The sequence below is a fragment of the Pungitius pungitius genome, chromosome 1 (assembly GCF_949316345.1).
Source record: "Pungitius pungitius chromosome 1, fPunPun2.1, whole genome shotgun sequence".
Classification (NCBI taxonomy): domain Eukaryota; kingdom Metazoa; phylum Chordata; class Actinopteri; order Perciformes; family Gasterosteidae; genus Pungitius; species Pungitius pungitius.
The window spans coordinates 5,366,377-5,388,044 of NC_084900.1; the positions used below are offsets into that span (position 1 = coordinate 5,366,377).

General features: G+C 45.0%; 4 protein-coding genes and 1 non-coding gene across 7 annotated transcripts; all 5 read right to left on the reverse strand.

The window, feature by feature from the left end:
• Window positions 1-48: 48 nt before the first annotated feature.
• LOC119222592 (Y-box-binding protein 2-B-like) lies at window positions 49-2,796 on the reverse strand. The gene is made up of 10 exons (XM_037479361.2): window positions 2,619-2,796; window positions 1,980-2,043; window positions 1,854-1,887; window positions 1,669-1,758; window positions 1,317-1,580; window positions 1,086-1,174; window positions 715-1,003; window positions 440-571; window positions 273-342; window positions 49-179 (listed from the first exon to the last, which is right to left on the reverse strand). The coding sequence occupies exons 1-9, from the start codon at window positions 2,725-2,727 to the stop codon at window positions 304-306; spliced, it is 1,110 nt and encodes a 369-aa protein (XP_037335258.2). The 5' UTR covers window positions 2,728-2,796; the 3' UTR covers window positions 49-179; window positions 273-303.
• Window positions 2,797-3,961: 1,165 nt separating this feature from the next.
• On the reverse strand, window positions 3,962-7,927 carry gps2 (G protein pathway suppressor 2). 3 transcript variants are annotated; one of them, XM_037480700.2, is made up of 11 exons: window positions 7,779-7,927; window positions 7,244-7,361; window positions 6,869-6,978; window positions 6,602-6,714; window positions 6,396-6,475; window positions 6,220-6,299; window positions 5,902-6,073; window positions 5,611-5,694; window positions 5,446-5,522; window positions 5,077-5,172; window positions 3,962-4,728 (listed from the first exon to the last, which is right to left on the reverse strand). In XM_037480700.2, exons 2-11 carry the CDS (start codon window positions 7,335-7,337, stop codon window positions 4,636-4,638), a joined length of 999 nt encoding a protein of 332 aa, XP_037336597.2. In that variant the 5' UTR covers window positions 7,338-7,361; window positions 7,779-7,927; the 3' UTR covers window positions 3,962-4,635. The 3 variants fall into 3 exon arrangements, with proteins under 3 accessions (XP_037336597.2, XP_037336595.2, XP_037336596.2); XM_037480698.2 differs by having other exon boundaries at window positions 6,396-6,496; XM_037480699.2 differs by having other exon boundaries at window positions 6,599-6,714.
• Window positions 7,928-8,454: 527 nt separating this feature from the next.
• On the reverse strand, window positions 8,455-8,528 carry trnan-guu (transfer RNA asparagine (anticodon GUU)). Its single transcript has one exon. It is a non-coding gene; the product is annotated as a tRNA-Asn (tRNA).
• Window positions 8,529-9,009: 481 nt separating this feature from the next.
• On the reverse strand, window positions 9,010-12,025 carry gabarapa (GABA(A) receptor-associated protein a). The gene is made up of 4 exons (XM_037477999.2): window positions 11,773-12,025; window positions 10,364-10,442; window positions 10,150-10,268; window positions 9,010-10,027 (listed from the first exon to the last, which is right to left on the reverse strand). Exons 1-4 carry the CDS (start codon window positions 11,860-11,862, stop codon window positions 9,947-9,949), a joined length of 369 nt encoding a protein of 122 aa, XP_037333896.1. The 5' UTR covers window positions 11,863-12,025; the 3' UTR covers window positions 9,010-9,946.
• Window positions 12,026-13,502: 1,477 nt separating this feature from the next.
• On the reverse strand, window positions 13,503-21,191 carry ctdnep1a (CTD nuclear envelope phosphatase 1a). The gene is made up of 8 exons (XM_037477998.2): window positions 20,411-21,191; window positions 18,029-18,095; window positions 16,423-16,541; window positions 16,245-16,316; window positions 15,961-16,077; window positions 15,732-15,843; window positions 15,380-15,464; window positions 13,503-14,809 (listed from the first exon to the last, which is right to left on the reverse strand). The coding sequence occupies exons 1-8, from the start codon at window positions 20,513-20,515 to the stop codon at window positions 14,749-14,751; spliced, it is 738 nt and encodes a 245-aa protein (XP_037333895.1). The 5' UTR covers window positions 20,516-21,191; the 3' UTR covers window positions 13,503-14,748.
• Window positions 21,192-21,668: the final 477 nt, after the last annotated feature.

Here is a 21,668-nt window from a genome sequence, read left to right on the forward strand (position 1 = left end):
TTTAAAGATGTACTTTTAAATTTCTAAATGTGCGCCCACCTGCTTCCCCCTGCTCACCCCTCTCTGACTGTCCGTGTCTAGACGGGACAGTCAGAGAGGGGAGGAGCCCTAAGGGGGCGGAGAAGTGCAGAGAGGGGAGAGCAGTGCATGCCTTCTGAAAAGGGTCCAGTCCTCCAACCCTTAAAACAAATAAAAGAAGAAAAAAAATAGTCAGTGTCACAAGAAGTGCAACCCCAACCCCCCCCCCCCCCTTGCAGGACACCACCTCTCACCAAGGGTCACAAGACTGTCCTCTCGCCAGAGTCACTCCGTTGGTGCTGCGACTGTCGTGTCAGCTGCCTGCTGCGGGGGGGGGGGGGAGGTGGACGGTTAAATAGTTGTGCAGTTAATAAAAATAAATAAAAAATAAAAATAAAAAATAAAAAGTTTGGCTACGTACCTCGGGGGATTTCTGTGTTTCAGGGGAGGTTTTGGGGGAGCCCTTTGGGGATTTTGATGTGGAATTAAGGTCGCCTGGATTGGAGGTCTGAGGGGGGGTACCAGGCTCTGATGCAGATTTCTCTGCATCATTCTGCAAAGCAGGAAATGAAACAATCGTGTTAAGAATGCAAAAGAATGCAAAAGACTGTACATGAATCACTTCCAATGTGATCCATATACATACTCTGAATGACATACACACCGGTGATGTGTCAACGACGATCTCTCACTCACTTTTGATGTCGAGGACTCAGAGTTCCTTTGCCGGCGCCGTCTGGACTGGCGGCGTTGCTGTTTCTGGCCCTCGGGTGCTTCCCCGTTGGTGTGGGGGCCCTCGGAGGCCTCCGTCTGCTTCGCCTCCGCTTGCTCCTGGACCTCCTCTGGAGCCGCGGGGGCGGCCGCCTTGCCGTCGGCCCCCTGAGGGGCGGCAGCGGGGGCCTGCTCGCCGCTGGCCGCCTGCGGGCCGTCTGCAGCCTGCGGGCCGTCTGCAGCCGGCTCGGGAGGCGGGCGCGGACGGAATGGCCTGTGAATCCCAGGAATAACCAGTGAGCTCGGTTTGGTCTGCGAAACGCTAAACAACCACGGCGGCGTTGCCTGGTCCTCACCTGCGGTACGGGCGCCAGAACCTGTGCTGCGGCGGTCGCTGCGTCCGGTCGCCCTCCGCCGCTCCGTCCTTTGGCTCCCCGGCCTCCCCCTGACGTAGCAAACAGACACAAGATTTTGCCAGTTTCTAAATATTTAAGATCCAAACGGGGCGGAGTCTTTACTTTAAAACCCTTCTTAAGTTATTTGACTCGGGTTTGTCGTCTGGTACCAATCCCTCGGCTTCAGCTTACCTCTTGTGTGTCCTGCCGGAGTCTGCGGGGCCTCCGGCGGCGCGGCTGCTGTTGTTGCAGCTGCTGCTGCTGCTGCTGAGGTCTCACGCCGTCGTTGTCTCCCGATCCCTCGCCCTCAGCGGCGGACGACTGGCCGTCGGCCGGTTTGCCCTCCTCGCCGGGCTTTGGGAGGAAGCGCCGGCGGAAGCGCCGTTTGTTGGGTGCGTAGCGGCTGCCCTTTACCGGAACGCCGCCCGGACCCGTTACGTTGGCCGCTTCGGAGCCCTGTGGGACACCAGAGAGGGGGGGGGGGGATATGTAAAATAAAAACGTTATGTTAACGCCAAATCAAATGGACCCCATTGATTCTGACCTTGGCGGCTTCAATCACGTCGAACTCTACAACCTCCCCATCGCCAACGCTGCGAAGGAACTTCCTTGGATTGTTCTTTTTGATCGCAGTCTGAGGAGACGGATTTAACATGAACGGATTAATACAGTACATTTTTTTATCTAGAAAAAAAAAAAAAAAAAAAAAAAAGGAACCCATTGCCTCACCTGATGAACGAAGACATCTTCTTTGGTATCATTTCTGAGAAAAATAAAGTTTGGCAAAACAAAAGCTCATGTGAATTTCAATGAGTCAACTGTAAATGTTTTTAAAAGTTCTGTAGAGGAACGTACCTGTTTATGAAGCCATATCCGTTACGCACATTGAACCACTTCACTGTGCCTTGAACCAAGGTGGCTAAAAAAAAAAAAAAAAAAACAGGAGCAGAGGATTGCACATAATAAACTCAATAAATGTCATGCTTCCATTAACAGAAGCCCCGTCCGCCTACAACAGGAAACATCAGCCCTGCGTGTCAATCATTAACAGTAGAGGGGCCAGAGGGGAAGGTGGCCCTCACCTGGACCCAGAGCACGAGCTTAATTGGGGCGTGGGGGGGGAAACGATTTGCACCTGCGTGAACGCGCGTACACGAGAGGCTGGTTAGGTCACGTGTTCACGCCGTTTAACAGCCACACCGGACGCAAATAATGAGGATTATTTTAGACTTCAAAAGCGCCGAAACGCACATAGGAAGCTGCTTAATTAATGTGACGAAAGATTACGTCGGCCTATTAAAGTGGAACTTTAAAAAAATAAATAAACACATGCCTGCAGTTAAAAGTTAATTTGGTTTCACAGTAAGGGACTTGATACAAATAAAACCTAAATGAACGACAAACGTCCCACATGAAAGAGTTGTTACAATTAACGTTAGTTGGACCGGTGATACAAAGTAAACGTCATGCAGTTTAAATTCCAGCTACACCCACCTATGACTTTCCTCTCCGGCTCCGGCTTCTCCTCCTCCTCCAACACCACCTCCACCTCCACCTCCTCGGGGGCCGCTGGTGGAGCGCTCTGCGCCTCGGCGTCGGTCATGCTCGCTGTCGGTATTGCTTCACTTTCACTCTGGAGTCTTTTTAGCCCCCCCCTCCCTGCAGCTGTGGGCGAAACTTTTCATCTTCCCCTTCTTCTTCTCGGTCGAGGTCGGGCGGCAGTCGGCGTCCTCTGGGTCGCATCTACTGCCCCCTGCTGGATGCGCTTCCCGCGCCCACGGTGGTCATGGTCAAAATAGACAAATGATCCAAAGTGTTGCAATCTAATTTAACAATTTATACAAAGTTATTAGACGAATAAAGGAGCGGGATTAAAAAACAACAACTCTTCATTTCCATGTCTCTGCTTTATTAAAAATGACCTTCCTTGGGCATTCAATTGTTATTTAAAGGAGTTGAGGAGAAATGTCTTCCCGTGCAATCCTATTCTAAAATGCAAAAAGTAACCACGTCTGTCAGTAAACGTAGTGGAGGAAAAAAGTAGGATTTTTCCCATGTGAATTTACTTGTTAAATTGCTGAGTAGAGATAATGCTGATCAGGTAGTGACTCAGTCCGGCTCTGTTTTTTCTGCTCTGCACTGAAAAATAATAGCCTGTGGGTGCTTTGTTGGTATGGTGCTCTTCTAAGTTGTTGTAATTTATCAAACAATGACAGATTTTGTCCTTTAAGGCAAGCAGGCGTCGTGTTTATGTTGCTTTATTTAGCTCTGCCCGGTCCTAAGCATTGAATCAAAGGGTCACTTTCAACCCCACCCTTGAATTGGTATCACCCGTCAACTCTAACAGGTCCATCTCATTCTGCTGAGATACCGACAGAAATTCAGTATACATGCATTCTGTACATCGATCAGTTTCTACACTATAAAATCAAATCAAATTACATTTGTGTGGATGTTTAATCCGTGTTCATCTAGATATTGTAGTAGTGTATCTAAAGCTGTCATGTTCCGGAAAATGTCCTTTTCTGTTCTGTTGGGGCTTGTTCCAGTTTGAGTGATAGGGTCAAGCTTTTTTTTTATTTTGAAGTTCTAAAAAAGCCCCGTCTACGGTTTGCTTTATCAGCCCGAAATGTCTTTTAAACAGAAGGTTAACAGAAGTGTTGAGAGGAAACAAAACCCCGCTTCAGGAGGTAGATCAAAACTTATTCACAGTCTTTTAGTTATTTTGTTCTCCTCAAACCTCGAGCAACGACTCAGGAGGCAGATAAATTGTGGCAACACCTCTTAGCAAATCTCAATTTTGAGGGATGTAAAACAATAAAGACGGCACAAACTGATGGGCTTGGCATTTGCTCATTTTATTTAGCAACATACGAGCTTGAAAAACAGAAGGGAGAACCAAGCAAAAAAAAGAAACAAAATACATTTATCTATTGGTCCAATGTGATGAACCAGCGAGAAAATGACTCGTACAGTTTAGTCTATGCATCTCAGCACACTGTTTATCATTTTCCGCCATTTTTATTGTTTTCCTGCTTTTTAGCAATGAGAGTCCCTGCAGACGCTGAACCCTCAGCAGGTTTTGTAAATATGGATGTTAACAAACCGAGAATCTTTTCTGGTTGATGCAGTTTGCTTTGTAGAAATTATTGACCTTTTAGCGCACAGTGCAGGTAAAAAAAACAAAAACAATCTGTAGACAAAGGTGGAAGATGATTCTGTTTTTAGTTCAGTTTAACTCAAGAGCACCGTCTGCAAAAATAATCCTCAATTCTAAAATTAACTTAAATTCAAATCATGTAAAAAATCAGTTACGATGTTTATTAAAAAGAAACATGTATGAGAACCAAGAATCAATAATCAATAACAATGCCAGAAAAAAGGAAATAAAACTTTAATGGAAAAAAAGTCATAGTCCAGCCAAACAACTTTTACTTGGGAGAAGTCGACCACTCGTCCAAAAATGTCCTGCGGGACCCGCGAGTGAAGCTCGGTTGGCGATGAAGACGACCTACTTGCTGTGGTGGTAGAACCTCTGGCCGCTCTGGCTGTGTGGAAGGAAGCTGTGTCGAGGAGCACTCTGGGGAGAGGTCTGAAATGGGGCCTGGTGGAAGGAAGCACCGAACAACACTCAAGAGTTAACATCGAGGGGGGGAGAAGAAGCACGGGAAAGAAAGTTGGACATCAAGAGGAAACTCAGTGGGTTGGAGGAACAATTTCGCAGCCCCGCCGGGCTGTAATGCGCACCGCGCGACGCAACACAGACCTGCTGGAGGAGGCCAAAGGGTGGCGAGATACACTGCTTGCACCACCAAAAATATGCATTGCCTTGCGCAGCATTAGAAAGGAGCGATGAAGGAGTCACCAGAAAGGGTTTTCGTGTGCGTGTGCTTGTGGTTGAGGCAACATCAGCGCTAATGTGTGTTTGTTTTTAAGCGTTTTTGTCCGTCACCTTTGCAGTAGAAATCTGGACTGCCAGCGATGGTGTGGGCAGCAGTCCCGGATTGGAGGGGTGCATGGATGGTGGATGCATGGGCCTCAAAGCTCCCTGTGAGAACATCGATGAGACGGAATTGAACCGGTTCCATCATTTAGACAGTGGAAAGGTTTGGGCCAAAGTTCTTATAATCTGAATAATATGTCCGATACTTAAGAATTTAAGAACTTAAGAATATTTTTATTTGTAGGTGATTTTTTAAAACCAATGCCGCCAATAAATAATCCAACACTGTTCCATAAAGTGTGTCGCAATCATCTATTTGTGAGCACTTATTCACGAAGCTCTTGCATATCAGTAAAACGCCGGAACTTCATTTCTTACTGCATCGGTGAAGCCGGACTGTTGGTTGGCATGTTCCAGCTGTTTCTGAAGGGGTATCCCTGCGCCAGGAATGTAGCCTGCATGAGATACAGAAGTTACAATATGCGTTCAATCATTTACATCAAATACGACGCACACTTTTCATTCTAGAGCAAAGGGACTGACCGGGCTGGGAGGTGAAGGGACTGTGGACGGGGTAGCCAGGCTGCTGGTGGGGGAGGTACTGCATGGTCTGAAATGCAGACGCGCCTGTGGGAAAACGAAAGTCGCTTTGTATTTGAACCACTGCAGCCGCTTTGATGTGGTTCAAATGACATTCAGCCGTCCTGTTCAACCCTACTGACCCGAGGTATTCATTTTTCTAACGACAAAACCCTCACCACAGAAATTAAGTGATTTGTACCCATTTCTTTACATACGATATGTGAATCCCTAAAACATACACATGTCCTTTACCTCTGATCTGAGAACTGCTTGCGAAACTGACAGGTACCGAGGGTCCAGCAGCGTAAGTGGAGGGATGCTGGGCCTGAGCCACGCCGTAGGCCTCATGGACCCCCTGGCTACCGCTGAACTGCCCGTGCTCCGCTGAGGCCGAGCTGAACCCGGGGGTTTGATAGTGACGTGTCTGACAGAGAAGGAGGAGGGTCAAAAGGCGTCGGATACATTGTACCGGTGACAAAATGAGCATCTCCTGAAGACCAAGGATGGGTAAGACTGAATATATCAGAGAAAATACATCCGTTCTTTCAAGAGAAACGGCCCATTACTCACGGGAATCACAGAAGTTGGGAACAGCTGTTTACTACGTTCTCCAAGTAGCGCACCCGTTCGACTGTGGCTGACTGGATTGCCTAAGAGGCAAAGAGAGGGATCCGTGTTTGGAACAGACAAATACAAATAATGCCTGACAACGTTTCAGATAACCCAGATTAATAAGCGTTTCACACCTTGAATGCTGAGGAGGTGCTGCCCCGCGTGCATGGGCAGGCTGGGCTGGTAGCTGGCTGATGTCAATGTTGTGATGTCACTAGAAAGAACAAAAATGCAACTGAATACCAAAAGATACAAAAATAAATAGCTGGGTTTAATTTAAAAATTGATGCTGATACTGTTATGTTATGAAAGTAGTGAAACGCTGCGTCATCCTTACTACCTCTGCTCCTTTCTGCGCCTCTTCTCCTCTTCATGAAGTACCTTCTTGAGTTGCAAGAAAAGCTGGTGCTTCTCTTCTTGGAGCCCTTGAAGTTTTTCCCCCATCTTCATTACCTGAAGTTTAGTCGGGGTTGTGAATCATAGCACGAGACAAAAAATTGCTGTACAATTTGCCGCGTGTTATTTGTTCCAACCCAAGGTAAGAAGGCCAAGCCATATTAAATTGGAAACATCAATTTGCGGTGGCAATGTATTAAATTTAACAAACCTGTTCTTTGGTTTCCTCCAAAGACATCCTCTCCTCTATTTCTTTGGTCCGCTTCCGCTCTTCCTCTTCTTTCATCTTCTGCTCCATCATTTTGTCCACCTCTTCCTCCTCTGAAGTATGATATTCATGTTGTTTAGTGGTGGTGGAGACATTAAAATCTCCTACTTAAGAAATCAATTCGGCAAGTCTTATTAGCTAGAAAATATACTGAAATAATCACAGTATTTCAGGGTGAGTAGTGGAATATTTAGGGAAATGATAAGTAGGTTCAGTCCTTGATGTAGAATAGAAATGGGCTAAATTAGGGGGGTGAGACATTTTATCCAGCTAAACCTCTGGTATTTACCCCCCCACAGACAGACAGTAGCTGCGCACCTTGTCTCTTGCGCTCCCTCTCCCGCATGATGTGCTTGTGGAGGGCTCTGGCCATGGCGTTGGACAGCTTGGGTCTCTCCAACAGGGCGGGCATGGTGACGGGCAGCGGCGGGGCCAGCTGGTGTGGGTTAGGGTTCAGTTCAACAATTGTTTACGGTTACAAGAAACTCGCGGGTTAAGAAGATTTTCTGTATACTCACTGCTCGTGAAAGCAGACACGTTGGAAAGGCCTATCGTTAGGTTAGCTGCCATTTGGCTAATAGTTAGCATTGTCAGATTTAGTTAGGGTTAACCGACAGTGAATTTAATTAAATAACATTAAATCACCGGGTGCGGCATGATTGGAAGGGTGGATGAGTAGAGCCTAACCATGCAAATTAGTAGTAAAAGCTTTATATTTTTGTAGAAATGACCAAGAGCAAACGTTAATTGTAGTTTGCTAGCTAACGTTAGCTCCTTAGCACAAACGTTACCCATTTTCAAGTAACTGTATGCTATATTGTGGCATGAAGACAAAGGGGCAAATATAACTCACTTTTGTTGTATTATGGGTCCTTCTCTAATAACCAAACCTTCTCCTGGTTTTCAATCTGAGGGGACTTTACGTTATCTGCAGAAAGATTCGAAACTTCTACTCAAAATATAAACAGACGGAGAGCTTTACAGCCCGGATGTGATTTTTCTCTTCCGGGGTAAAGGACGATTGTGTTCACTTACCGAATGGCATTCTGGGATTTAGAGTATCTTCTGTATTTTAGCGTATATATCACGTTTCTCAGTCTAAATAAACAAATTAAACTTCTCCTTATATTGGTCATCTTGTCAAATGCGTTTTAGACGAGAAAGTAGATCTTCAATTCCACCATTAACCTATCGTGAGGCTTGTTTATGGTCTATTTGGTGGCATTACTGAACTTGACTGTTTTCCTACCTAGAGGAAGAAGACTCACCCCCAAAAACGAACACTAAAATATCTAGGATTTGGCTGTGAGCGTTTGGGATATGCATAATGAAATTATAAATGAGACCAGGTCCCTGTACGTTTTGGTAGCCAGACAGCGTTTATTTTTAACATCCTAAGGAATTCTCTATCAAGACTTGACGTTTTGCACTGAGCTTAAAAAAATAAAGAAGTTAAATGAATAGACGAGAGAGTAATTTTTGCAGAGGGTAACATGAAAAGTAGCTAGTTAAAAAGAAAAAACATGTGCCGTCCCTGGGTGGGCTCGAACCACCAACCTTTCGGTTAACAGCCGAACGCGCTAACCAATTGCGCCACAGAGACATGCTGCTCGTCTGCGAAAGATACTAATTTGAATCTCAATACCGCATCGATGCAGCTTTCAATGCAATGAAATTGTAGCTACACGGGCTGGTTTGTTTCTCATTGTGTTTAATCAGCTATAACCTCTTTATCGATTCCGAAATGTATTTTTTGTTAGTATCATAAATAGGATTTACCGCAAATGCATTTCCTAAGTTTCATATTCAATATGTAACTTGAATTGGTTACGAATTAAAAAACGACATATAATAACGCAGACGTTATACTTATGCTCCGGATTGGTGTAAAGCAGGGACACAATCTTATATGACAAGTCAACCCACCCAAATACCGGAACAAAGGATTAACTAAATTACAGATCCAGGGGGGGGGTTTAGTGTCACGCTCGAAGAGAAATTTGAGAATTCGGGTTGCTTTTACACTGTAAGTCAAAAGTTTGGACACATTTCTCGTTTGAAATATTCAATAACGACAGGAAACAGAGCTTTTAATCACATTTTATCATGTATGGTCATAGGTGGAGAGAAAGAGCCAGCAATGCAGCTTTATACAGAGTTCAACTCTTTAAGACAAACTTAAAAAAAAAATTACTCTGCTTTACAATACCTTATAGAAAATAAGCCATCTAAAATTAACAATAACAACATCGACAATCATAGTAGCAGTCAACATAATAGTTTCACCACTGAAAGCAGAGAATGATTGTTAGTCTGAATTATATTATACTCCTCATTTAGGTCACACAATTCTCATTCACATACTTCATTGAGCAGTGGGGAGTTGTATAGAAACAGCCCACCACTTATTATTTTTTTTAATAGGAAAAGAACTGCTGCAAAACAGTTATCCTTTTTCTCCTTCGGAAACCTACCTTCCCGGCTGGAAGCTTCTATTGATTTCATAAACTAAACTCTAGGCACACTTTAAACCCCTATAAGCCAGCCGACTAAACAAACAATCAATATTCTCAATAAGAGCTGATTTGAACTCTCATACCTTTCTTCCCTTCAAATAACATAATCCTTTATAGGTCCCCCAGTGGGGAAATGAACAGGATTATAACTCCGGGGTGATTATATTTTATAGCCCAATTCAAACTTAGTTTCTTCTTTTTTTTTTTGGTTCTCGGGTTTTTTTCAGTAAAGTAGGATGTGCAAATACTACACTAGAAAAGGAACTGGCCACAAGGGCACTCAACCCAAGACACTACTGAAAAAAGAAAAGTGGAGACAAATACAATTCAGACAGCAGAATAAAAAAAATAAAAAAAACAGAAGGGAGAGGGGTAATGTATAGGTGGTGAAAGTGCATCTGACATATCCACTCTGATAACTCTAGGCTGCTTAGCTGGATTTAATATTTAAATGAATGGTGGAGGTCTCAGAAAGGTGGGTAGTGGTTGGAGGGGGATCGCGGGATCACATTTCCCTTTGGCTGCTCCCGTACACGCTCTCATCACTGTAGGCAATGTAGAGGAAAAAGTCCTCTTCGTGATGCTCCTGAGTCGCACAGTAAGAAGAAAAGATGTTAGCATGACACAACAAATTGTAGAGGGGCATACTGCCAATATAAGTGGCATCGCCAATGAGAGCAGGTCACTGAGGTTGAAGAAGACTCTTGCCTGGTACAACAGTCCCATGGTTGCTGAGGTGGGTGGAATGACATTGTTTACAAAGAAGAAGAGAGCATCCTCCGCTCGCAAGTGGATTCTTTTCCGGATGAGAAAGTAAAACTGTCCCACTGATGAATGACAAATGACAAAAACTCCAGCGGTTACTGCACTCAGTATGTTTATACTTGGTGCCGGGAACTTGGCAGGTCATCAAATAATTTACCTGTCAGGTCGGAGGGGACGAGATATTTCTTCTTGTCCAGATCTCCTATTCTGGCTTTGGGGGCTTTCTCCACAATTACCTGAAGAAAAATATAAAACAATATTGACACTTGAACTTGCCATGTAATCTAGAACACAATAGACTGAACAAAAAGGCTTTGGATTAAGTGAGAAGTATTTTAATAGATTGTGTGACCTTTTTAAGAAAAAGGATCTGAGAAGACGCAACTTCCTCAGTCAAGCAAGAACTGAAGTATTAGTAAACCAGAGGAAGCTTTAAAAATGCACCTGAAACCTGGGAAACTTTGTAATTAATCAGATGGAAAGACGTTGGTATATTTAAAAGTAATTGAGACACAAGTGGGGACTGACCATAGGCTTCTAGTTTATTCTCTTGGGTCTAAAAATAGGGACTACTACATGAATGCTACCTGCCTCCTCAACAGGCAGCATCACGTAATTATAGCACTTCAAACGATTACTCAACAACAAGCAACAATATATACTTCTTAACGTATATCCTGTGGTTTTCTTTGTGTCCCAAAATAGCTAAATGAATACATTTGGGCTTTGGACTATTGGGTTTCACACTATAGATCCGACACATTAGGACTTTTTTTAAACTATTGGCAGAGTAAACACCTCATTAGTGTTAAATTAATTAAGAAATAATTGGAAGACAACTCGATGAGTGAACTGAACCGGAGCGATGTGTCAGGATCGATGCCAGGCGACACCTTTATAGTTTCCCTTTGGTGTAAAGGACAGAACGGGAAAAGTCCACTGCGCATTAACCGGCCAGCGGGATCCACTCGGCCGTCTTTTTTTTTTTTTTTTTTATTTTTAGCGCAGTCCAATTGGCAGAAAATGCAAATAACTGCGGACTAAAACGACACATCATTTGAAGCGAGGTGAAAGTAAATGTGTGTCTTAATTGTATAGGAGGTACTATTTTTAAGGTGCGGTGCCGTTTCAACACACAGCCTTAAAAACTACAGCCATGATACCTGTTAAGACCCAAAATCCCATCGGTACACGGCGTGGACTCTGCGCCTTTCATTGCAATAACCCCCACGGTCTTTGTAAAATTGTAAGTAGCGTATTTGTACGATAAGTGGGAAGGATAACGGGAAGCGATCACACGATGGCCTTCTCGGGGGCGGCCGACATTCTTTCTGGTTAACCTCCGACGTTAGCTCTGTTAGCTAGCTGGTGAACGCTTTACCAACGTGGCGGTCAACCGAACCGCTTGAAAGAATAATCGAGTGGCTACCTACGACGACGACGACGACGACGACACACGACGGAACATATATTTAATGCGCGTAAACGGCGTGTCATTGACAACTTGCGAAACAGCACTAGCGACGCAAAAGAGCTCGCGCTACCGAGCTAACGTTAGCTACTTACAGGTACCCTGTCCGGATACTTCTTCCTTATTTTCTCGCCTTCGGACCGCCTTTTCTCAAAAGGGTGCTCTTCTTTGTACTGGAACTTCATCTTTAAAAGAGATGACAGACAACAAGTCGGTCTCTCCGAGGTTGGGCGATAGCAATCTGCTGGAGGAGCTGCTCAAAATCGCTGTCACACACGACAAAAACAAACGATGCTAACTAGCTTTTTAGCACGCCACAGCTGTTTTCCTAGTGCGACTGCGGCGGAGGGATACAATAACAACATGACGTTGCAGAGAGTCTTGTTAGCAATGGGGGTTCCGCCCTATCCCGGACAAGGTTATCCTCAAGTTCTGATAATCTATGCCTACTCAAATTCAATGTAATGCTTTGACATTTTTTATTTTCAGGTGCTTTCAATCATATGATGCAATCATTTTCGTGGAACTACTTTTATTTTGATCAAGTGCTGCGCATAAAGACGTGGTGTAGGGCGGTGAAGAGGCAGCTGTCCTTGTCATATGACCGCGGCCCAGCCATTAGCAACAAAAACAAACTGCACAAGAGAAAATAAACTCGAGTTTCGAACGAATGGAAAACGGTGGTCGAAAAAAAATTGGAGTCCAAAGACTTATTAGGTTCTCTGCAAAGTGGCTAACATTGAGCATTTGTGTCACTCGTTATTTAAGCTGTTATAGCTGTTGCCACACTCATCACAACAGGTGAGCGCATTCGCTTATAACCCGGTTTCTCTGTAGGTTTATTTATCTAAAACGGGTAAATAAAAGTTCCTATACAAGTTGAATAAGATCAATCAGATTCCCATGTATACTTTAGTGTATGGGGGGCAATTTTGGGAGTTTAAGATGAGTCTACCTCATGAAAGCCAGGTGTCAATTCTTGATACAGCAACCTATAAAATAAAGGCACCAATTTAGATTACTGACATTTGTCTCTTCCTTGTTTCAGTAGAGCACCAAGGCCTTAACAAGATATCATCCGTTGGTGCCGACTCCAAAGTAAAACCAACATCCAACCACTCAGCTCCCGATCCAAGTTAGACATCTCCACACGTCAGTGGAGAGTAGGACAGCGATGTAGCTTGAGGTGCTGTGGAATACTACTGCATTATATTGACTTACTATAAAGATAATCTAGGCCCCCAGCATTGATTGAATACGAGGGCGGATAAGACAAAACTTCAGTACAATGCAAAACCACTTAAAAGCACCAAAGGCTTCCACCACCAAAATAAAAACAGCTCAACTGTTTATAACCTTGAACCATGAAGGTACTATTTATTACATGTTGTATTTTTGTCTGAGCCAGCTGTACCAAATACACAAACAGCTGAGCTGTCAATCAACATACAAGCCATTCGGCGCCATATATGACACAATAGCTCTTAAACAATCACGTGAGTTGTCAGTTGCCTTTATCTGAAGACCGAGGATCATCCGTGCAGCTTTCCTTCTGGGCGGGAGACAAAAACCCGCCACATATGGTTTAATGACGAGTATCAGAGCATCTTTTTTTTTCGTTGGAAAAACCGGGCATCGACATTGAATACAGTTTCTCGGAATACTGAGTGGGCAAATGCCATTTCCCGTCACACCACACGATGGCAGCAGGCTGTCGGGCAAAAAAAATAAAATTGCCTCAGCAGACATTGAGGGAATCCCCTTGAGCTTTTTTTTTTTTTCACCCCGCCAGCAGAATGCTGGGCCTCAAAGTCTGCAGAATGAATTTGGAAAGAAAAAAAAAAACTAGCTAGATAACGGTCCGATACTGACAAGTGTTTTATTAGTAACACAGACCTGGAGACAGAGCCACTGGGAAGCCGGTGTGAGCCTTGACAACAAGACATTGTTCAGAAGGCATTTAGAGAGTCCAATAGTTGCACCCATACAGTAAGCGGAGCGGGGTGACAACTGAAAGCGAAAGGCTGCAAATTTGAATCAAATACAAAACCAACTGCAACAAAAAAAGATCTATATAGATGGGGGAGGGGGGTGCAATTCCTATTTGCTGAAATCAGGAAGGCGTCAGATGGTAAAGGTGAAGGAGGGCAAAAAGTTGTGGTTTGAAGAAGCCATATCGTCACATATCATAGAGAAACAATCAGATATGGAAAGGCGGCAGTCCACTCGTTACCAGCTGATTATTTTTTTTTTCTCACGTTTCAGTCAAATCCTTTTCACAGAGTTCCACCTGGGGCTTTGTGGAAAGAGGGATGGTTATGGCTGAAAAAAAAAAAAAAAAAGATCTCCGGCTGCTCGGCTATTTGTCCAGAAAAATGCCCGTGGAGGGTATGTTGCAAGCAAAAGTCCATCGGTTACATTAAAGTTGACCCATCCTTGTTGAGGGGGAATAACCCTTGGGAGTCAATTACCGTTGAGGGCGTGAGGTTGATCTAAAAAGGGGCGGCTTTCTATTTTCCCCTGCTCAGTCGCACTGAGAGGTTAAGACAGTAAATTGATCAATCGTCTGCTTAAGTGCAATGTCTGAGGATGATGGAGAAGAAGGAGAAATGTAGAATTGTCTTCGTTGCTTTGCTGATCTTCCTCTCCACGTCAAGATTTTCAAAAAAGTTTAAAAAGCACTGACATACTGGGCAAGAATACTCCCGACTCTCGTACACAAGCTTGCCTCCGGATGCACACAGTCAGTATCAGGAGCAATAAGGCAGAGAGGCTCCGTTTTGTTTTGAAAAAAAAAAAAAAAAAATACAAATAAAGAATCAAGAAAAAAAAAAAAGAAGAGAAAAGACGCAAGCTGCCCCCCCCACCCTCCTCAGTAGTTTGTGGGCTCTGGTGACCCCGTACTTTCCATCCCGTGTCAGGCGGTCACCCCAACCCTCGTCTCCGCAGGACGCGAGCGAGAGGCTCAGAGAGGGCTGGTGGGTCGCCTGTGCGGGAACGGAGGGCAGGATGGAAGCTGGCAGAGGACGAGGGGTGGTCAACAAGCCCCGCCCCATTCTTGATTCAGCCAATCACCAGAGTCGATGCTGGTGGAGGTTTCGGCAGAGGACGGAGCGAACATCAGCAGTGAACCTGTAAGAGAGAGAGAGAGGCTGTTAAACTCAATGACATGAAATGCGTCACAAGCGTAAGAAATAAAAAGGGAGGGATTTTACAGTTTGTTACGTGAACCTAGCCACACCCTCTCAGGAGTGACAGTAGTGATGGGTTGGCCAACTCCATCTCGACATCTCACTCAGAAAGAAAGTCAATAAACAAGCATTTTGCCCAGATCACTGAATTATTTCTTAGGACATCTCAAAGCAGTCTATTAAATTTGCTCCCAAGACAGCTCAAAATCTACTTTAGTCATAGTTTAAATGCTGGGAAATGTAGGGTTTTGGAGATCAAGTAATTAATCAGACCATTTAAATGAGAATTTAAAGGGAGTATTAAACAACATGTCCACAGCTTCACTGAAATATGGCATCTTCATCTTATCAATAAGATGTTCAATCCACTTTCCCGAATGTCAGTTTAAGACTAAAATAATGTCACCAGTTAGCTCAGTTTGAGCTACACAAAGGTCCTTTTGAATACAAACAATACACAAGTGGTTGCGTTGTCCATTTGCCTTCATGCCAACCTCATTATAAAGCTTACCTTAGTGCATCCAGCATAGGCAGCAAGTTAAGAAGTGCTGTGTCACTAGGGTCACTGAACCAGGACTTGATTGGTATTGCATTGTCTGGAGAGCAATAAAAAAAAGTAATAAGAAAAAGAAATGTCAGTGAAATGGACATGTTTGGGATTTCATGCTGCTCTGTTAAAAGGACACAGTGTTAAAGAAACTGTAGATTTAATGTGTGGTCGCTACATTACAATACAAGCCTTGTTCTAAATACCCAAAGCACCATTTTACTTTGTACGGCGTTGGAGAGGTATGTGCAACGAATTTAAGGTATTCAATTAACTTCAAATCCAAATAGGTGTATGCTATAGCCTTGAGTCTTACCTGGATGACTACGATAAGCACCAGGCGAGTTGTCCAGGATGACAATACTGGAAAGGTCATCGTGTACTACGGACAGGTCTTTAATATAACTACCTAGATCCAATGTACAATGCTGCGGAAATACAAAAAAAACACCACAAAAGACAGAAATGAAGAGACTTCATGAGGCAGATGAGGCCAAAAATCCCAAGCAGTATCATTCCATTAAGAAGTCATTATAGAGCAGCACCTGTCTGTAGTATCTGCGTTTCAGGATGTTCCTATTGTTGTCCAGCTTATCGGCCACTGCTGAGCCATAGATCTCCATACTGGCTGTGAAAACCACCAGTTCGTACCACTGGCTCACCTGTGTACACACATGCGGCACAGAGCACCCAAAGGTTTCGATTTAAACATCACAGTAAGTGTTTCGTACTTCACGTGGGATGTAAATCCACAACAACACGCAAGTGACCTGGGACATGAGGTTTCAAAAGAAAAAAACAACCACACAGACCACCGGCGGACTCTTACCACTTCTAAAAAGAAGTCGACGTGCGGCCTTTTGTGTACGAAGAACCTGACTGGATGCTTGTCGATGACTACCTGCATGTGGGGGGGGGGGGGGGGGGGGGGGGGGGGGAGACAGACGGGGTTTAGCCTCCATTGCATTTGCGTTCCAACATGTGCACGCGTGGCCGAGCGCTCGTACTTTGAGGATGAAGTCTGGCGGCGTGCCAGGCCTCACTGTGGGTCGGAGGACGCCGTCGTGGTGGGAGTGGATCAGCGTCTCGTCCAGGTCCAGAACCAGAATCTTCCTCTTTACTGCATCTGGGGAGTTCATCACACAATAGAGACACTAGAGCTCTGACACTTGAGAACAGATATAACAACAACAACAAAAATGCACAATATCCAATCGCTCACTTGAGTTTGAAAGAAGCGTCTTGACACGGTTTGTGAATGTGATCAGTTTTTTATCATATCCGGATACAATCAGGATACGTTTTTTAAATGCAAGGCTTGTAAAGGGGTTTCACCACCTTTACCATCTAGCAGTCCCCGCTAGATCTCTGCCGTTTCACTAGATTATATTTGAGCAACTTAATGCTTTATTTTAAATCTACCAAGTGTACTGCAATCCAGTTAACTTCTAAAAGCCTGTATATAGACTGAGACAACATAATACCCTTAAATTACGTTCCAAAAAGGCAGCGTTCTTTGAGAGGAAGGGAGTACTTTCTAGGAGGTGTGCATCCCATCTCCTTGAATCCTTTCTTGCTGACGCTAGGTGCTCGAAAGCATTGAGACACAACGAATTACCTAGACTCTGCCGGCCGGCCACAATCCATTTAACGCTGCCGTAAATACAGAAAATATTTGTACACTACTCAATAAGCAGACTGGCTGAACCTCTGCGTGCACATTTCCTCCGGCAGCAGCAGAAGCAGCGCCCACGTACAGCTCCTTCACTTGAAACCGGACCTGCATGGCCAGCTGAGGTCACCGTGGAGGGTGGAAAGTGAAAGTGAGTCGCAATCCTTCCTCTAAGCCCAGAGAGTGCTTCTGAAGGAGGTCTCAGCCGGCAGAAAGGGGGAGTTCATTCAAAGCGCGCACACGCTTTTGAGTGCTGCCTTCGACGTTTATATTTTCTCTTCAGACACACTTTGTCACCGCCGTCAGAGAAGGAAGCCAAAATTATTTCCTGTTTTTTGGGTCGGCCTTGCGAGCGCGTGTTGGGTGGATCCCGACGTTAAACCGATTCCATTGAACTCACTGTTTCACTCAAGCGCCCTTCTGGGACAACAGCTGTTTACATTGCATGGTGGTGCACCGCCTGGAGCCAAACTAGACGGACATGTCTTTTCATCTTTTTAGCACTCTGGTTACAGGCCATGAGAAACATTATTTAGATTGTGCCGTTGTGGTTGTACATCCATTGTATTTTTGAACGAGTCCGGGTGTGGGACACCTTAGTGGACGCTCCCACTGGCCCAGAGCAGCTTGACCTAGTGTCCCCAAACACAAAGACTGAGTCTTCTTCTATAAAACTCATCTGTCCAGAAGTACTGGTCAGGTTGACCTACTCGGAGAGCGATGAGTACGTTGTTGTAATGTTGCAGGTAACTTTTGTTCTCTGCCCGACCCATTCTTCCTCAACAGACTGGTTTGACGTGTACATTAAAGGACCACATTTCAAACACGTTGAGATTGTGTCTCACTCTTGTATTGATACCATAAAAAAAAATCGTGAGAGGTGAGAGCAGCATTAGTTCCCGGGTGGGCCGAGCCGTCAGCACATCCCGTCGTGTACTCACTGAGTCTGTTTCTGGAGATAGGCGACAGCGGCAAAGTGTCGTATCGCACCGTCTGATACTGGATTATCTGTAAAAGCACAGGACAAATCAAACAGTCAGTTAAAGTTTACAGATCCCTGTTAAAACACAGCATATGCAATACGGCAAGCCATGCGTTCATTTAATTACAGGTGAAAGGTTGGAGTCGGTTGATAACAAGTGCACGGAAGCTTTGAGCTTTCAGGCCCCTCGTGCACACTTTGTGTAATTTTACACAAAGATTAGTATTGGTGTTTGGGGAAATGTGAGGGTCAAAAAGACACATCCAAAACTGCTTCTAAACAAAATCCAATAAAAACATTTTTTTTCTCTCCCCAAAGGTCTTAAAAGTCTTTGTATCTCAGAACATCAATCTCTGCCAACCGTCAATACTTTTTTTAAAAATCAGCTCGCTTATTTTGCTGTACGTCAGAGCAAAGGCAAGAGAACAGAAGAATACTGAAATGAACACAGCTGTGTCCACCCCATGGCTCCTCCTCTGTGACTCCCTTACGCTGGTCAGGACGACCGCACAGATGACCGTCTCCGGTGCCACTCGTGCCCTGGGACGATGCACTTTTCCTTCAAGGGGGCTATATTTAGCCCCCCCACCCCCCAGCTGTCAGTGGGTGTCAGTCGAGCATGGAGGCGCACACAGAAAAGGGAGACTTGCAGGGTGACTTTGACTGGGCCTCAGTACCTAAGCCTCGGACAGGGGCCTCCCCCCCCCCGGGGCCGCTGCCTGGCAGACCTCGCTCTGGGGGAAGCCTTGTTCTGCCGAGCACAGCGGGGGGACCTTTACTCAACTCAGCTCGCTGCACCTCCAAGAGCGTCTGTCTGGACCCCAGGGCTGCAAACCCACACTCAATCCTTTGACCAGAGACTGGGGTCGAAAACTAACATTTTGAATTACCGTATTTTCTTAATGAATGATTTTCTACCCGAGCGCTTTGTTCGATAGTCTAAAAACCAAAGATATGAAGTTAACGATAAGACTGAGAAGCTGAAACCAGACCAGTTGGTGCATCCCCCCCCCCTCCCCTCTAAAGATGTACATGTGTGATTAGGGTCCTATTGATTAGCACTTTTCCATTGCTCAGCAAATTGCTTCCGCACCAACTCTGCACCCGGCTTCACCTCAAGCAGGAGATAAGCATCTGTGGAGCCAGGGAGACGATTACCATGTCCTAATATTCATAATCCAATTGAGCTTTTATTGATCAGGTCACTGAATGGATTGTGGCAACCTCGAACAGAAACACCTGAAGTCCTACCTCACTCACAGAAAACGTATGGAACGAGAATATGATGCAATTTGTAAAGTTGCCACAGTTATAACAAACGCCAGGTTGTGAGCGAGGAAGAGAGCAAGAGCGGGGAGGGAGGGAGAACAGTACACCGTCTGTGCCAACCTAATCCCGCTCACTTCAGCCACAACATGGGACTGAGCGACTCACCCTCTCTGGGCCTGTTGACGACCAGCAAAGTGTCGCTGCCTCGCAAACAAACTGCAGTCCAACGGCAAGACGATTACAACACACGGAGGGCATTCCCTTCCCGAGCTTTGTGGGCTCGACCCGGAGTCGAAGTCCGCTCACATTTTACCACCACGGACGCGCGCCTATTAGCGACACCTGTGTGTAGCGTCTGAGTATCAGGGAGGCAGCTTCTGACACCTTGAATGCCATGTTCGTTGTGGAGCGGTTGGCAATTGAAGGTGACCTGCAGGCTCATCTGGCTGCTCCCCAAATTTGGCGTTTGCGTGTGGGAGGTTTCCACTAATTGAATGAGCCAGTCGGCAACACTTTCACCTTACTCCAACACAGACACCTGTATACATTTATATTTATAATTGTGAGGATTTTAAACTGTTTCTTTGTTTAATATCAGCGTCTTCGGTCAAACTTTGACACCTTTTTCTGACATCTACAAGCCTAAATTATTACTATCAGAAATATGTTCTTGGAGTTGCACATTTTGGTGCACTTAATGTGCAGGTTTACACAATTTAGATCCTCCCAGATGTTCCTCGCCATCTCTCTGCTGAATGAAATCCCAATACATTCAACACTGGTGTTATCGAGTGGGAGGCTTGTGCTACTCAGTCAGTGGGATTCGTTCACACATTCGGGAATATACAGATTCTTTTTTTCAAATAAATCAGGGGGGATAAACATGATGACACAATATTACAGCACAGGTGAGACACACAAGTAGTCAAGCTCTCTGAGAGCCAACCGGGACTCCCCTCAGGTTGGATGTGATCTGAAAAAATAATGATTAGGCACATGAGAACTACTTGCGTGTGTGCCCCCCCTCACGCACACACACACACACACAAATATCTTTCAAACCCCTTCTCACCGTTCGTAGGTGCTTCCTGAGGATGTACATGATGAAGCCCCATATTCTCGACGTTACGCCGAGAAAAGTGCGGATGCCAAGTAAACATTGCCGGGTCTTCAGCATGTTGACGAGCACGCAAAGACCCCACAGTAGCCCAACTTCAACTCTTCGTTGACAGCAAGCCTCTACCCTTGGTTGTTGGCTCAATTACCGGGGCAACTTGCTTGCTAGTGGTAGACGGATTCAGTCTTTAGCCACAGCCGCCAAACTAGCGATTCAAATTAACAAGAGGCCAAGCAAACGTGTGAGTACCTCGCTCTGCACACTTGTGGCACGATTAGCATTAAATAGAAAGCACCCGCCTTGTACGTGTGAAAGACAAACGAGGACGTGGTCAAAAGGGGAAAGCCGTTGCACGACGGTTGCTGCCGCTGTATGGACCTTAGCACGCAGCTCGTTGACAAGCTAGCTGGGGAGCTAGCTGGGTGCCGGCTAACGTTAGCTTGTAGCCACCAAGCTACCGCTAGCTCGACAGGGTGACCACCTTGAAACTAGGATAAAAATATCCCCCAAAAAGATGTGGACTCGCTTGTTGACCGAGGACCGGTTCAACGCGACTTCACTCTGTCCGGCGTCTGAAGAGAGTCGGCTTTACAAAAGTTCCAGAAAGTCTAACCGGCCCGGTTAAAATCAGTTTGTAGTCCAGTAGAAATCCGGAATGAAACTGCGAGCCGCCATCGCCGCCTTTCCGTCACTTCCGGGAGGAATCCTGTGGTTGCGCGCTGCACGTCCACGTGGAAAGAAAATAAACAGACGTGGACGTGCAATTGTGTGAGAAATAACCTTTTTTTATAGTCACTTTTAGTATGTTTTGTCATATTTATGTGTGCAGTTTGGTGCAGTGGAACGGACACGAATTCCTGGTAGCGGGTTTAAATATAACGTTTTTGACGTTAATCGTAATGCCAACCGATGGTCCATGAAGCTAGTTATGTCACCGTGAAGTCGTAAAGCAATCCAACATGATAAAGAATCTGTACATAGGTAAATATATTTTGTAAGCGCGGTATCTAGTACGGTTGCACGTGGTCCTGCACACCGCCAATAAATGCAGAGGTCATGAAGTTCACTTAATACCGAATGAATTGCTTTTAGGTAACTGGTAAAGAATCTGACACTATGCAAATCACACTAATGATTTTCACATAACTGAAAAAAGCCTTCACTAAAATATTTTTATAATTTGACACAAACAGATATGGCACATTCACTGAGG

Bases quoted from the DNA above. Each gene is read 5' to 3' on its own strand.
- LOC119222592 (XM_037479361.2), bottom strand. From the start codon at position 2,727: ATGACCGACGCCGAGGCGCAGAGCGCTCCACCAGCGGCCCCCGAGGAG. The intron at 1,759-1,853 runs GTGAGGCAATGG...CCGTCTCCTCAG, and splicing joins AAGATGTCTTCGTTCATCAG to ACTGCGATCAAAAAGAACAA. The intron at 572-714 runs GTGAGTGAGAGA...CCTGCTTTGCAG, and splicing joins CTGAGTCCTCGACATCAAAA to AATGATGCAGAGAAATCTGC.
- gps2 (XM_037480698.2), bottom strand. From the start codon at position 7,337: ATGCCCGCCCTGTTGGAGAGACCCAAGCTGTCCAACGCCATGGCCAGA. The intron at 5,523-5,610 runs GTCAGTCCCTTT...TATCTCATGCAG, and splicing joins TCCCTTCACCTCCCAGCCCG to GCTACATTCCTGGCGCAGGG. The intron at 4,729-5,076 runs GTGACGGACAAA...TCCTTCCACCAG, and splicing joins TCCAGATTTCTACTGCAAAG to GCCCCATTTCAGACCTCTCC.
- gabarapa (XM_037477999.2), bottom strand. From the start codon at position 11,862: ATGAAGTTCCAGTACAAAGAAGAGCACCCTTTTGAGAAAAGGCGGTCC. The intron at 10,443-11,772 runs GTAAGTAGCTAA...ATTTTTCTTCAG, and splicing joins AGTATCCGGACAGGGTACCT to GTAATTGTGGAGAAAGCCCC. The intron at 10,028-10,149 runs GCAAGAGTCTTC...TGTGCGACTCAG, and splicing joins CCATGGGACTGTTGTACCAG to GAGCATCACGAAGAGGACTT.
- ctdnep1a (XM_037477998.2), bottom strand. From the start codon at position 20,515: ATGCTGAAGACCCGGCAATGTTTACTTGGCATCCGCACTTTTCTCGGC. The intron at 18,096-20,410 runs GTGAGAAGGGGT...GTGCTTTTACAG, and splicing joins TCAGGAAGCACCTACGAACG to ATAATCCAGTATCAGACGGT. The intron at 16,078-16,244 runs GTAAGAGTCCGC...GTGTGTACACAG, and splicing joins TCGACTTCTTTTTAGAAGTG to GTGAGCCAGTGGTACGAACT.